The sequence below is a fragment of the Rattus norvegicus genome, chromosome 5, assembly GCF_021556685.1.
Source record: "Rattus norvegicus strain SHRSP/BbbUtx chromosome 5, alternate assembly SHRSP_T2T, whole genome shotgun sequence".
NCBI classification, from domain to species: Eukaryota; Metazoa; Chordata; class Mammalia; order Rodentia; family Muridae; genus Rattus; species Rattus norvegicus.
Genome location: NC_141538.1, coordinates 158,999,445 through 159,013,942, shown reverse-complemented (window position 1 = coordinate 159,013,942; position 14,498 = coordinate 158,999,445). Strand labels below are relative to the sequence as shown.

At 53.0% G+C, this 14,498-nt stretch overlaps 1 protein-coding gene and 1 long non-coding RNA gene across 7 annotated transcripts in view; one reads left to right on the top strand and one right to left on the bottom strand.

Moving 5' to 3' along the window:
- Positions 1 to 9,076, bottom strand: part of Rcc2 (regulator of chromosome condensation 2) — a 22,813-nt gene extending 13,737 nt beyond the window's left edge. The window contains 4 exon segments of one of the 4 annotated variants that reach the window (NM_001427820.1): positions 1,504 to 1,597; positions 7,267 to 7,554; positions 8,034 to 8,173; positions 8,936 to 9,076. In NM_001427820.1, coding sequence (NP_001414749.1) covers positions 1,504 to 1,597; positions 7,267 to 7,545 — 373 coding nt within the window. In that variant the 5' untranslated portion in view covers positions 7,546 to 7,554; positions 8,034 to 8,173; positions 8,936 to 9,076. 4 annotated transcript variants of the gene reach the window in all.
- Positions 8,590 to 14,498, top strand: LOC120103022 (uncharacterized). 3 transcript variants are annotated; one of them, XR_015621284.1, is made up of 4 exons: positions 8,590 to 8,672; positions 12,477 to 12,599; positions 14,035 to 14,069; positions 14,187 to 14,498. It is a non-coding gene; the product is annotated as an uncharacterized LOC120103022 (long non-coding RNA). The 3 variants fall into 3 exon arrangements; XR_015621285.1 differs by having other exon boundaries at positions 8,590 to 9,181; XR_015621286.1 differs by lacking the exon at positions 8,590 to 8,672 and adding an exon at positions 8,980 to 9,167.

Here is a 14,498-nt window from a genome sequence, read left to right as displayed (position 1 = left end):
AACTGAAGAGAAGCCCCAATCAGCCCTGAATCACGGAGGACAACACACACAGGGAGAAAAACCAGGGGCAGAACTGCATGCCTGCCACTGGGGAAAACCAAGCAAGCGAAGGTGGTTTTCAGGACTGTGAGCTACAGCAGTACTGGGCGTCAGCCGGAGAAAAGAAAATGGCCTGGCTCTTGAACCAGCTGGCCCAGAGGGATGGCTGCTCTCCATCATCCCTGACAGTGCCTGTCTCCTGAAGAGGGTGCCACATCAGCTACAATAACATAAGGGGGTGTTTCCTACACTAGGAACCCTCGTCCTTGTTTCAGTCAGAACCACTCAAGTCAAAGCCACAACCAGACAGTGGCCCCAGCTTCAGAGCCAGTCTGGTAGACACTAATCCCACGGTCCCAGATCCCAGGACCTGGTCCTCACCACACGCTACAGCAGGGACCACACGCTACATTAAGAGCAGAGAGCAGCAATGTCCAGCAGGGTAGGAAGGTAAGTGTCCCCTCCTCTATTTTGCCTAACAGCTCCAGGTAACAGGCTGCCTAGCCAGACCTAAGTGTTTACAACAAACAAGTAAAACCACTCACACCAACTGGGAGGCAGAGGGTGGGGTGGGCCAGGAAGCCTGTGCAGATGGAGGCAGGAGGTACCCTGGGATGGGCTAGGTTGGCAAGATGCCATGCCCCAAGTAGCCCGGTCTGCTCTGGACTAGAGGCACAGCTTCCGGGCCACAGAGAGCACCGGAAGCAGAGGGTGAGTCAGGTCAAGGCGCCCTTGCCGTATCAGCAGGGCAATGGATACAGCGGATAGCAGGAACCCTGTGTGGTCTAGCTGCAGTGGCCACTGCTCTCAGGACTGGTGTCCATGGCTGTGGTGAAAGATGGGTATCTTCCACAAAAAGGAAGGGCATCTGGTCAGCTCCATTTGTACCATGCAGGCCCCCAAGTCTGGGTGCTAGGGTGTGCCGGTGTTCAAATATTTGTTCACAGACAAAGCGATGCTGGGGAAGCACTTTGGGAGTGTTTCCAAATGAAATCAAGCCATAAAATGTGGCGCTGAGCCAGCTCCTCTTCTCTCCACGGGGCCCCTCAGGAAGGCCCCCGTCTTCTACAGGCAGCTGGATACAGGTTACGTGGCGAACTGTTTCCCTTTCCGCCGAGTTGTGACAAGCCAATCAGCAGCCTGTACATCAATGGCTATCATGTCTGACAAGTGTCTGGGGCCTCATGACACCACAGAATAGGACCAGATCTTGAGACTCAGGGGGTCTTGGCTGTCTGAGGACACAACTTCCCTGAGCAACACCGAACTCCGAGGGCACAGACATGCAGGAGGCCAGGCTCAGCACTACTGCAGCATCCTCCACCAGAGGGGCTTTGTGGTCCCAAGCCGCTATTCTATCCCCAGGGCCTCTCTCAACACCTAGCTGGTGGGCGGGGCCAGGACCCCACCCGCCCCCTGCTTTCTAAGCATCAGCCAATCATGGGTCAGAACCAAGTCTCTTACCTTGCTGTTTAGGCACTTCCTTTCGTCCAATCAAGTCCCAGTTGGTTGCCCCAAAGATCAAAAGCTGCCCCTTGCACTTAGACCCTTCAAGTTTCTAGAGAAAGAGAGAGAGAAGAGAATGAGCTTAAGGACGCTGCTGGCACCCCACAGCCATCTGATAAAAGAGACAAGGTCTCTCCCACAGCCCAGACGAACCCTGAATGCTCATCTCCAGCCTCAGCCAAGAGCTGGGGTTCCAAGTGTGCACTATCACACCCGGCTTAATGATTGTTTATGGTTAGAGGTCCTATCCAATCACCCCTCATCTACAGGCTCCAAGGTAGGTGACCTAAAGCCGGCCTCAGAATTCCCCTTGTTAAATCAGCTCTGCACTAACTCTGAGACAAAGCCAGGACCTCCACTGACTCCATGCTAGAGTCATGCACAAGACAGCCCACAAGGCAGGAGACCCAGGAACCTCACACCCTGAGGCCAGCTATACAGTCCCCACTACGAGTGGCGGGGTGCACTGGCAGCCTTCATACCTCAAGCCAGGCCTGCATCACCTCTGCAGGGTTACCATGACATCAGTCCTGTGTGCTGCCCCAGTACCAAGAGACTTTAATACAGAGGAAGGGGGTAAGGCAGGGAGGGCACAGCTTGGTGGGGCAGCAGGGTCTGAGGCAGACGGCCTTACACAGGCTCATACGATGCTGCTCACAAGAGGTGAAAGGGCCCCCTCACTGGAGCCTGACTCCCTACCCCTCCATATTTAGAGACCAATTTTGCTATATAATTCTGACTGCCTCTAACTCTCAGTAGTCCTCCTGCCTCAGCCTCCTCAGTACTGGGACTTCAGGTGTAGGACCATACCTGTCCAGTCAGGGTACTTCAGTTGGGCTACCGAGCCTCGACTCCCATACAGACCTCACATCTCAAAGGCCATGCCCATATCATCAGCTTGCACGCATGCGTGCGCGCATTCTCTCTGGCTTCTTAAATGTCAAAACACGTTTTCCTTTTCTTCCAACTTATACTTGTGGACTACAGCGATGGCTCAGTGAGGTAAAAGGACTCACCATGTAAGCCAGACAGCCCCAGTCCTGGTCCTCCGGACCCACGGAAGCAAAATCCCCAACTCTCAAAAGCTGTCCCGACTTTCGCATGATCCCACAGCCCCTGTATGCTCACACTCCACACACACACACACACACACACACACACACACACACACACACACACACCCCTCCCATGTACAAACAATAGACAAATGTGTATCTGAGGAAAACACTTTTTGCTCTGAGACAAGATCTTACTCTGTAGCCCAGTGTGGTATCAATTTGTACAATCCTCCTGTCCCAGCCTTCCAAATGCTGGGGTCACACCTGGTTTACAAACACACCCTGCAGGGCTGGAGAGATGGCACAATGGGTAAAGCACTCACTCACTGTCCCTGTAGAGGACTTGGGTTCAGGTCCCAGCACCCAGATCAAGCACTGGCTCACGACCGTCTGTAATTCCAGTTCCAGGGGATCTGTACATACACGGTGTGAGCAGTCACACACACATGCACAGAAGTATGTTACATGAATAAACAAGGGGGCGCTTTGTAAAGTACATTGTGGGCTGATTAGCTCTGAAGAGCAGGTCTAGCCTGGGCAAAGGATTACATGCTTCATCCCTAGAACGGTAAGCAAATACATGACAAATAAAAGTAGCTAAATAAATGCGTTACTAGGCTCAACCTGTGCACCTGCCCCTGCACCTCCATCCCTAAGGCAGACACCCTTTTCTGAGACTTCTGTGGTGGCCTGGAGCAAACCAGAACTGAGCAGTAGCTATGACTTCAACACAGAGGCCCCTGGTTGGCTGTCCCAACAACATACCCAATACACCCCACAGGTCCCCAGCAGGCACACTTTAATTTTTGGGGAACCCGATCTCCCAGGTGTCCCCAAAATGTGTATCGCCTACTTCCAGTCAGGCTCAAAAGACAGAGGTAAGGACCAAGCTTCAGGACCAGCTTGGCCAACCCAGGCCTCACAGGCATGGAGTAGCCACTCTGTTCAATTATTCAGATCTCCTGTGGGGGCAGCCTCCTGGGGCCAGACTCAAGTTACCTAAATGGGATGGGGCCTCCTTTCCCTTCCTCTCCCCTTTGTGGACAGGCAGATGTGGCTGGAATAGTCTACAGGCCGCAGACCTGGGCCCTCCCTCTGTTAAGGCCAGCGCTTACGGGGTTGGGGATTTAGCTCAGTGGTAGAGCACTTGCCTAGCAAGCGTAAGGCCCTGGGTTCGGTCCCCAGCTCCGGAAAAAAAGAAAAAGAAAAAGAAAAAGGCCAGCGCTTACGTGGGTATGCTGTCTTCTCTAGGGCTGCACTTTGAAGGAGCCCCGGAAATACAGAGAGAGGCCTCAAAACCAGGGCGACCCCAGGCCAGACAGCACTGCACTAGCAGGTTCTGAGGGAGAGAGGCTTGAGGGTTCCCAAGCTCAACACTCGCCAACAGAGATGTGGTCTCTCCCATCCCTGAGCTTGGGCAGAATGCTGGCAGTCAGTGTTTAGAGCCATCCCTGTGGCTCCTGAAGCTTTCAATGCCCACCAGTCAGGTATACAAAAGCCCCACCCTTCTGAGAAAGATCTGTGGACAACCTTGCCTGGCTTCCCATGAAACACACCAACTGCCACCCTGGCTCCAGCTTCTCCAATACGGACCCCATTGTCACAGCTCGGTGACTGTATCCGCTGCCAGAGCCTACACACCTGCTTGCTATTAACCTAACCATTCATTCCTCCATAGCTTGAATTCTTCCCTTCTTATGAAATAAGTTTAATTAGTGCGATTCATAATGTCTTTTCAATCAAAGCCCTTGGCAAAAAAACAAAAAAAAAAAAAAAACAAAAAAAACAAAGACAAACCAAACCCTCATCCACAGACTGTTAGCAACCTGTTCTAAGCCTGCTGGCCTTACTGGGGGGAGAGGGGGATCCCAGTGAGTAAATGGATCTTAGAGGGCTTGGGGGCTCAGTGGAAGAACTTGTGCTTAGCCCTGGGTTCATTCCCAAGCATCAAAAGGATGAGCGGACAGACAGAGGAAGGGAGGGAGGGAAAAAAGGAGGAAGGTCGAGAGAGTGGAAGGCAGGAATGAAGGAAAAAGAGCAAGCAGAGGTTTCCCTGCTCTCCGAGGGCTAACCCAGCCTCCGATGTGACTGCATTAAAACAGCCTACCCGGCAAACCCCAATAGTCCAGGTCGGGTGAACTCCACCTCACCTAGAGCTACCCACCCCTTGCCTGGTCACATGTGACCTGGGTGCAGATGGGCCAAGGCAGAAAATGCACCGAGTGTCTCCAATTAGCAAACTGGGGTTTCCTGGCCACAACAGTTTCTTAGTTACCGCCCAAATACACTTGGTGAGTGAGGCTGAGAGCCAAGCTTTTCACACATCCATTTAGGAGAGGATGCTCTGGGACTAGGAGGACCAGAGAGCAAGATGCTGGCAACAATCGTCCCTGAGGGCTACCAACCCTCCTCCCACTTCAGGCTTGGCCTTCCACTGTGTTCACTAAGAACAGACAATGTGAAGTGTCTCAGGGTCCATAAGACCTTAGCAACTCGACTTTAAAAAAACAAAAAAGAACCAACAAAGAGCTGGGTGCCTGTGCCTGAGTCTCAGGTCTTTCAGCCTGTCTTTCCTAGCGCGCCTAACTCTCCCCGAACAAGGCTGCCCTTCCCAAGCCCGGCACAAGGTACGGAAAAGTGATGCTGAGGGCCCAGTGGCAGGGGAGCCTCCTGCAGGGAGAGGCTTGAGTCTGCTCACCTAAGTAGCTTTTTTGAAAATCCAGAACAAACAGTGCTGGGTCTGCCTAGCAGAGGGAGACCACCCGACAAGTCTGCTGGCCTAAACCTGTGGGAATGAACCTGGCTGCAAGGCTGTGATCTTGACCTTGAACCATGAAAGTGAAAACTTCCCAGGTGCAACAGCCAGTATTTTCTAAATCCCCGTAGGCCCCTGCGTCCACTTATCCAGTGACCCTCTGACTGACCAGCACAGAGGTGCTACTGTGATAGCACCTAGCTTTAAGGGGATAGACCCACAGCTCTTTCACGTTCCTCTTCTACAGGCATACGGGAAGTTAGCTGTCCACATAAAGCAAGTACAAACTGCAGGGGACTGCCTCTTCTCGGAGATGGCATCTCCTAGTAGGACACAAGGTGCTGATTGCAGTATAAGACTCTTGGAGACAGAGGCCTCTGTGCCCCTCCTACACCCGTCTTCCGCTCCTCCTGTGCACCCCTGAGAGGGTTAACAGTCTGCAGACCACAGAACTCTGGCAGAAGTCTCAAAACCCGGACAAAGAGCTGAGGGGACTATTTTACATATCAAAGCAAGCACTGGCCACTGAGCTCTCCCGGCATTCCTCACACTACCTGTTACAGAGACCTCCCGGCGAACAAACCCCGCCCCCTTACCCTAAACTTAATCCAGCCCAGGGGTCAGGCTCTCCTCTCCCCGTAACTGCCCTTTCCCCATATAACCCAACCATTTTGGCCACCCCTCCCTCTTTTTGTGCCGCTGGCCAAGGCACCTGGTTCCTCTCTCCCCTTTTCCTCACAAGGCTCAGCGCCAGGACTGTCCCCAATGTCCCTGCCTGTGTCTCTGTCTAATCCATAATAAACGTTCTCCTCTACCATACCTCGGAGAGTCATGTCTTATCAGTTTGTTTTCATTCACAAAATAATCCAACTTCACGAGGCTTTCCTAAACTTCACAACCCGATACAGCAAAGGAAAGGCCCCAACATGTCCAACTTCTTAACCTTGTCCAAATCCACTAGGCAGCTTGTGGGTACCCCTTCCAATACTCTGGCTAATAAGTAAGTTCGTTCTACCTGGCAAGCCTACCTCTTCCAGGGCTCCCCTGCATGCCTAGCGGAGTTTCCTTCTACCGCAAAATGGTTAGGACTCTCTATCCCTCGTAGTGTGCTTGGGCAGCTAGGTGAAGTGCCCAGCTCCTTTACCCTGGCCACCTTCGCAGGACATGATTGGAAACATGGGTGACACTCTACGTGGGTCAAATTCCACCTCTTCCTTAGTGTTAATAGAGAATGTTGATGATCTACAGAGGCGGAGGAGAGAGGTGTACCAAAGAAAACTTGCTTTACAAAGTTCTGGCGGAAACTCAGGAGCCTGGGCCCGGCTCTGCGGGGCTCTTTCCCCCTCAAGCTCAAGTTCGATGGCCCAGACCGGAGCCTATAGGAGAACCGACCCCACCGGCCCCACGCCGCGGGCACCGGAGGCAGACAAAGCCCAGTGCCGCTCAGCAGGGGGTCGCGGGTGGGAGGAGGAGAGCCCCCGGGCGGGGAGGGCCTCCGAGGAGCATGCGCGCTCACACCCGCGCCGCGCGGCCCCCACCATGCCCCGCGCGCACCGGCCGGCCGACCGCGCAGGGCACACACGGAGCATGCGCGCAGCGCGCCAGGCCCCGCCCCCCCGGGGCGCCCGAGCCGCAGCGGCGGGAACCTCAAAGCCCCGGCGCGAGCCGGCTGCTCCCCGCGGACTGCCCTCCCCCCCGGAGGAGGAAGAGACGTGGGGGGGAGGAGGGGGACGGACGCACAGGGAAGGGAGGGACTGACAGCCCCCGCGAGGCCGCGCACACCCGGTCCCCCCCGGCCCGGGACCAGCTCCCCGGAGTTCCCCGCGCGCCGTGGGGGAGGGGCGGGGCGTGACCCCACGGCGCCCCTCCCCCCCAACCGCCAACCGCCCGCGCCCCCGCCCCACTCACGACGCGCTCCTTCGTGTGCTCAGGCTCCGTGATAATCGCGGCCGCGCCGGACGCCTTGCCCGCTGTCGCCGGCCTGGCTGTGCGCTTGCCGCCGCCGGGGGCCCCGTCCAGCTCCGGGCCGTCCTCGTCGCCGCTGCTGCCGCCGCCGCTGCTACTGCTGCAGCGCTCCGGCCGCTCGCGCTTCCTGCCCGCGGGGCCGCCGCGCCGCCGGGGCCCCGCGCGTGCCGTGCCGTTGCCCGAACTCGGCTCCTCCCAAGCCGCCCCCTTCTTCCTGGGCATGGTCGCGGGCTGCGGAGACACGGGCGCACAATGCACGGGCTGGCTGCGGGGCGGGGGAGGGGAGCGCAGCGCGGCGTGGGCCGCCCCACCTGCTGCTCCCTCGCCCCTCCCCACGCCGCGCGCCACGCGGGGTCCCCCCCCCGTACCCCGGCCGGGCCCCAAGCACCTGCGAGCACGCGCGAAAAGAGGAACTTTGGTGGGGCCCCAGCCCGGCCCCCGCGGCCCCGCACTCGCCCCGTCTGCTTTTTTTTTTTTTATTGATTTTGAACAATGGGATCTCTGTCTGTCTCCGATTAAACCACGTGGATCCGCCTTCCTTCCCCTTCTTATTCATTCCGTTCCCCAACCCCCCCTTCCCCAGCGTTTTTTTTTTTTAAACCTTTCTCGGGGGGGAGGGGGAAAGGAGAGGAGAGAAAAAAAAAAAAGAGGAAAAAAAAAAAACTTTCCCAGACCCTGCAAACTGGTCCCAGACGGTTTCCAGCCCCTACCTGGTTGGAGTGATGAGAAACGAGGAGGGGAGCGACTGAAAGACGGGGTCGAGGGCTTCTTCTCTCCCCGGCCCGGACGAGGGCTCCAGCCCACTCACCAGATACACTTAAAATGTAAATACGAGCTTCCAGAACAAATGCTACAACACAAAACAGAAACACATGTGCGGCCGGGCGGCAAGCGAGCGCGCGCGCGGCGGGCGGCTAGGGGCTCCGGGCGCGCGCGCCCCCTACCGGCCGGAGGTCCCCACGGCCGGGCCGCCCACCCGAGCCTGCGTCCCGGACGCCCGGCGCCACGCCGCAGGCCCCGCTCGGCCCCGCCGCTGCGCGCTCCGCACGCCCTTCCACGCAGCGGGGCCTGCGCGTCACGAGGCGTCTTCGGGGCTCGGAAGAGTGTCAGATTCTCTTGTTTTTCCCTCTGAGCGTCTAGACAGGTCACCTGAGGACACTCGCTGGAAAATAGTTGCTTTGCTCACGCAGCAGCCAACGAGGGACGTGCCCTCGTTGAGCGATCGGAATGAAAGATGAATACAATTTGAGTAACTTTCTCCTAGGCAGACGCAGGGTAGATTTGATTCGTCGTGGATGTGTCCAGAGTGTGCAGCAGGGTGCTGTTACAAATGGTCAAGTTACATAAAGGTTTGGTGTACTATGAAATTAGTAATTAGCTGGGGGGGGGCATACTATGAAATTAGTAATTAGCATAGGTGGACTTGAAAGTACTTGTGATGGGAATTCCTTATTTCATTTTTAAAACGTTTTTACCGCGCCCCCAGTACAAGCGAGACTGGATGCAGAGGTGCTAGACGCTTAGAATACAGACCTGGAGAATAGGATCTCTGCCCAACTGGAAGGCGGAGTAAGAGGAAAGATTAAGAAATTACTGAAAGCGTGGTACTTACCCGGTACCAGGACCAAGGAAGGCGTTCCCTGGGCGAGCTGAGTTAAGAAATTTAAAGAATCCGACCTGCCAGAAGTGAGGGAGAAAACAGTTCCCCAATCCCATGGAATAGTGCAGGGTCTAGGGACCCGGGAAGAGAAGTGGCCAGAGGTGCTGGGGTCAAGGCTGAGGAGGGGCCAGCTCACGGGACCGGACAAGCCACGTGCAGGAACCAATTGGAGAAAGATCGGCTGGTACTAGGGGGAAGGTTTGAATCTCAGTATAACTTTTTCTTCTACCAAATGTTTCTTCTTCCTTTTTCTTTGGGGTTTTGTTTCGGTCTGGTGTAGCCCAGGCTGGCCTAAAAAACTGACCCGTGTAACCCAGGCTGGCATTGAACCCGATCCTCCTGCTTCTACCTCTCAAGTGCCCGAGTTAACACCGAAAGTTTCTTTTTCCGGCAACTTCTTTGGTGGACTAGAGAGTTCTAGGGTCTTTGCAGTTCGTTTCTTTATTACATCGAGAAGCGGGAGGGCGGCGGGGGTGGGGTGGGGGCGCAGGACCAAACGTTTGAAGGCAGGCGGAGAGTCCAAGAGAACCAAATCTAAGTTATTTGATCAAAGTCACGAGCCTGTGTGGAAGCACTTATGTAAAACAACTCAAAATGAAAACCAATTGGTGCGTTTCAGAGATATTAGAAGTTCCCTCTTAATAGACCTGGCAATTCGAAAAGATTGAAGAGATTAAACCGTGATGCTTTGTTACAAAACACTAGAACCAACCAGAAAAGAATTCTGCCTAAGTGTGCCGTCAGGTCTTGGTTTCAGGAAATGGCACGCCAGAGCTTGTCCTGGGGGTGGTGGCTGGTTGGGCGTTTATCCTCCCGACAACACCCTGTGTGGCCAATTAGAAACGCCGAGGGTGCCTTTAAAAGGCTTTTAGGCAGCGAGTCTCTCTCTCTCTTTCTCCTGCCCCATTATACTGCTTTCTGCCGGCGTAAAAGGCACATGCGTCAGAACCGCTGATGCAACCCGACGCTAATATCACGTTGCATCATCTGACCCAAGGTGTGGTGCTTCCAAAACTGGTTTTTCCTGAGGCTGTGCTGAGGAAGAAGAGCACTCGGGGGGGATAACACCCACTAACCAGCCCCCTTCGTCGGAAGAAAAGTGTTTTCTTCCTCTGCACGCCTCGGTGCCACTATTTCAGACCTAGGGAAAGTCCGAGTGATGCCCCTGGGTTGAGATGGGGGTGCTGGCGCACACACTCATCAGCGAGGCATGTCGGCTGCTGCTCACCTTATGTAACTAACCAGTGTGACAGAGTGAGGTGCACCTACCCGGCCAAGCAGGAGTGCTCCCTCCAACCTACACTTGCGCTTGGAATTTTTACTTCATTTTAGTTGAGCAACTGCTCGGGATAGAAGAGGAGATGAGAGCAAATTCTATGTGGGCACAATTGCCCGGCTTCCATTTGTAGGTGGAAATACAGGCGATCTTACTGTTAGTCTCTGCTGCTCCTTAATAAGGTTAAACTGGGGGGGGGGGTTAGCCAGGGCCCCTCCCAGAGAGTGGACCACAGAAAGCTCCCATCGTAGTCCAAGGGGTCTGTGGTCTCATGTATATATACAATGTCACCCTCACGGAGAAAAATGCAATCCTTAGGTTTTGTTTTTAGATAGGGGCTCGTGTATTACAGGCTGGCTTTGAACTCATATTTAACCAAGGATGACCTTGAGCTTTTGATTCACCAGTCTTGACCTCTGGAGTACGGAGATCGCAGATATGCACCGTATATAAGACGCTGGGAATCAAATCTGGAGCTTTTACACACCAGGCAAACATTATCCACCACCGATGCACACCCCTTGCTCCAGAGATGAATCCTCAAACAAACAAACAAACACAAAAAGCCAGAACAGACCTCATGAATAATTGTATTATATTAATGTGGACACAGTGGTATGAAGTGCTGTGGTCCCAGTTACTTGGAGGTCATACGTTTGAACGGAGCTTGGACAGCATACAGAGAGCTCATATAAGAAGCAAATAGAGTTGGGGAATCCTCAGGAAAGCACTTGGCCTGCCTGGCTTGTGAGAGGCTCTGGGTTCAACCCCAAGCACACCCCAAAGTAAAGAATAAACCCAGTCCAGTGGCACACGCCTGTAATCCTACCACTCAGCCGGCTAAGACAAGATTGCAGAGCTGAAGACCAGCCTGGGCTACATAGTGGACCTCAGACCGGCCCGGTATTTATACCCTTAAGAGCAAACCAAACAACATAGGGGCTGGAGAGATGGCTCAGCAGTTAAGCCCGCTTACTGCTCTTGCAGAGGGCCAGACTCTGGTTTCCAACACTCCACTCTTAGCAGCTCACCACTGCCTGTAACTCTTAGCTCCAGGCCATTCAATACTGCCACTTGCGTGCACGCACACTCAAACACATGTTTAAAATGCATTTACTTATTTGTTTGGTTATTCTTTTTTTCGGAGCTGGGGACCGAACCCAGGGCCTCGCGTTTGCTAGGCAAGCGCTCTACCACTGAGCTAAATCCCCAACCCCTTGGTTATTTATTTTGTTGATGTTCTCCATGGTTCATGCCAGAAGAGGATATCAGATCCTGTTATAGATGGTTGTGAGCCACCATGTGGTTGCTGAGAATTGAACTCAGGACCTCTGGAAGAGCGGTCAGTGCTCTTAATCGCTGAGCCATCTCCCTTAAACATACATTTAAAAACTAAAAATCAATCTGTAAAACTAACACAGGCTAAGACAGGGCAGGTAAGGTGGCTCAACAGGGAAAGGTTTTGCCACTCAGCAGTGCGCGCATGCTGACCAGCCGTTGGAACACGTCTGCAAGCCATGGCGTCTGTACACACAAGCATGGTGTACCCACCACACTAATAACAAACTTTCTTTGCTTGTGTTTCAGACAGGGTTTCTCTGTGTAGCCCTGGCTGTTCTGGAACTCGCTCGGCCGACCGTCCTGGGTTTGAGACCTAACACTGCCTTTGCAAGCACGGCTGGAAAGGCCGTTGGTTAATCTGTAGCCAACAGTTTGGCTTCCTGTCTGGTTTCCTCCATCTGTAAAATGGCAACATGGATCTGGGGTTCCTTCTGAATTTAACATTTCTGTACACCCAGATCTGTGGGAAGTAGCATCCCTGTCCTAAGAGTCAAGAGATAAAGATTCTGTCCTAGGGACTGGAAAGATGCTCGTTAGTTAAGATCACTGACTGATCTTTTAGAAGACCTGGGTTCAATTCCCAGCACCCACACAATGGCTCACAGTTATCTATAACTCCAGTCCCAGGGGATCCAGTACTCTCTTCTGGCCTCCTTGGGCACCAGAAATGCACGCCACATGGTGCACAGACATACATGCAGGCAAAGCACCCATACCCATAAAAATAATTTAATTAAAAAAAACTGTTCTATTTCTGACAGTGAGTCATGGAATTCTAGAATCCAAAAGGTCTTTAAATGTTACAGTTGGACCTCTGAGTCCCCAGCCTGGCAGTCATCCTGGGCTCAGCCTGTGGTTTCTCTCGCCCTTATCTAGGGAGCAGCCAGGGCAGCTGGCGTGCAGGAAGCCGTCTACATTTGCTTGCTGACCTAAATAATACCCAGGAGAAGAGTCCAAGCCCAGAAGCCCTTCAATGTCTTAGGGCTGCACAGCTGACTGGTAAGCAGAATGGAGCCTCTCAGTCCAGGGCAGGAAGTGGTGATGTGGTCCTGGGACCAGCGTCAGCATCCCTTGGGAGTTTCTTAGAAACTAACTTACTAAAACAGAAACTGCAGGCAGTGGGAGGGATGGCACAGAAGTGAAAAGCATGCCTGTCTCTTCCTCTACCCACATGGTGGCTGCCCCATGCACGTGGTGCCCATACATACAAGGAGACAAAATATTCCCCTACACCACACATGCGCACACACACACACCCATACACACACACATGTATGTAAATTAAAGTTAGTAAATATTTGAAAAATAAAAGCAAACAGAAATTTTTTGTTTGCTTTTTTTGCCTTTTTTGGTTTTTTTGCATTTTAAAAAATATTTATTTATTTACTTATTTATTTATTTTGATATGGTCTCACTATGCAGCCCTGGCTGACTGGAACTCACTTTGTAAATCATGTCGGTTTTGAACTCAGAGATCTGCCTGCCTCTGCCTCCCAAATGCTAGGATTAAAGGTGTGTGCTACCGTACCTGGCTGATCTTTTTTTTAAATATTTATTTATTTATTATATATGAGTACACTGTTACTGTCTTCAGATACACCAGAGAGGGCATCAGATCCCATTAAGATGGTTGTGAGCCACCATGTGGTTCTGGGATTTGAACTCAAGACCTCTGGAAGAGCAGTCGGTGCTCTTAACCGCTGAGCCATCTCTCCAGCCCCCATTTTTTATTTTATGTATAGGGAGGGTTTTTTTTTTTTCTACCCTTTAAGGCTGTGTACCAAACGTGTGCAGTACCCACGGAGGCCAGAAGAGGGCGACAGTTCCCTGGAACTGGGACTATAGCTTCCCTGTGGGTGCTGGGAACCAAATCTGGGTCCTTCGGAAAAGGAATGAGTGCTCTTAACTGCCGAGCTATCTTTCTGGCTCCCTCATCATCATTATTTTTTAAATCAGTATGTACCCCGAGGCTGGCCTCAAATCCATCATAGACCCTCTTACCTTTGGCTAGCAACTGCTGGACACTGTGATGCCTCACTGTAATGCCAGTACTCAGCAGGGGGAGGAAGGGAGATCAGGGGTTCAAGGTCATCGTTGGCTACATAGCACAGCTTGAACTACAGGAGGCCCTGTGTCCAAAAAAAGTACAAGAAAGAAAAATGCAAAAGTGGAAACAGCCAGGTAGTCGTGATAGATATCCCAGAAGCCTTTTCTGCTTCCAAAGGCCCGAGAAATGCCCCCTGGTTGTCCACTTTTCCCAAGGAAGGGCCCACTGACTGTGTTCATCCCTGAGGTTTTCATTCCCTTCTGTGTGGGAAGAAGCTCTCAGCTAAAGGAATCAGGACCCAGGAGCTGACCCAGTGAGCACTATGGTTTAAGCCAATCCAAGGAGCATTCTCCAAGCATTCTCCTGCATTCTCCCATTCTCCCGCAGGCAGCTTCAGGCCCGTGCCGCATCCTGTTTTGAAGGTAAGAGAAGTCCCAGGGGCTGCAGAGGGCGCACGCAGTTCCGCCACCAGTCTTCGAGGATTAAGAGAGCACTTTGCAATAGTGCCCGGACAGGTTTTCCCGTTTCTCTTTTAACAGAAGAGAGGCTGGAAGAAATGTGAAATGGAAGCAGGCTCATCTGGGGAATCAAATCTAATTTCTCAAATCCGGGAAAACCAGGATCGAAATCAATTTCATCAACATCCGTGGTTAGTTTGCAGCCGCTAGTGGCTCCTGACCGGTGTTTGCATTCATGACACAGCCACAATCTGCAGAATTGGTCTCTAATCAATAGCTCACAGTCGTTCTAGAAGACCGTCTCCCGCTCAAGCTTACAAGTAAAGGCTGTGTACTGCTGAGTGTGCTTTCCCTGTCAGTGGACATCACAGATAAAGGCTTTCTCTCTTTGTT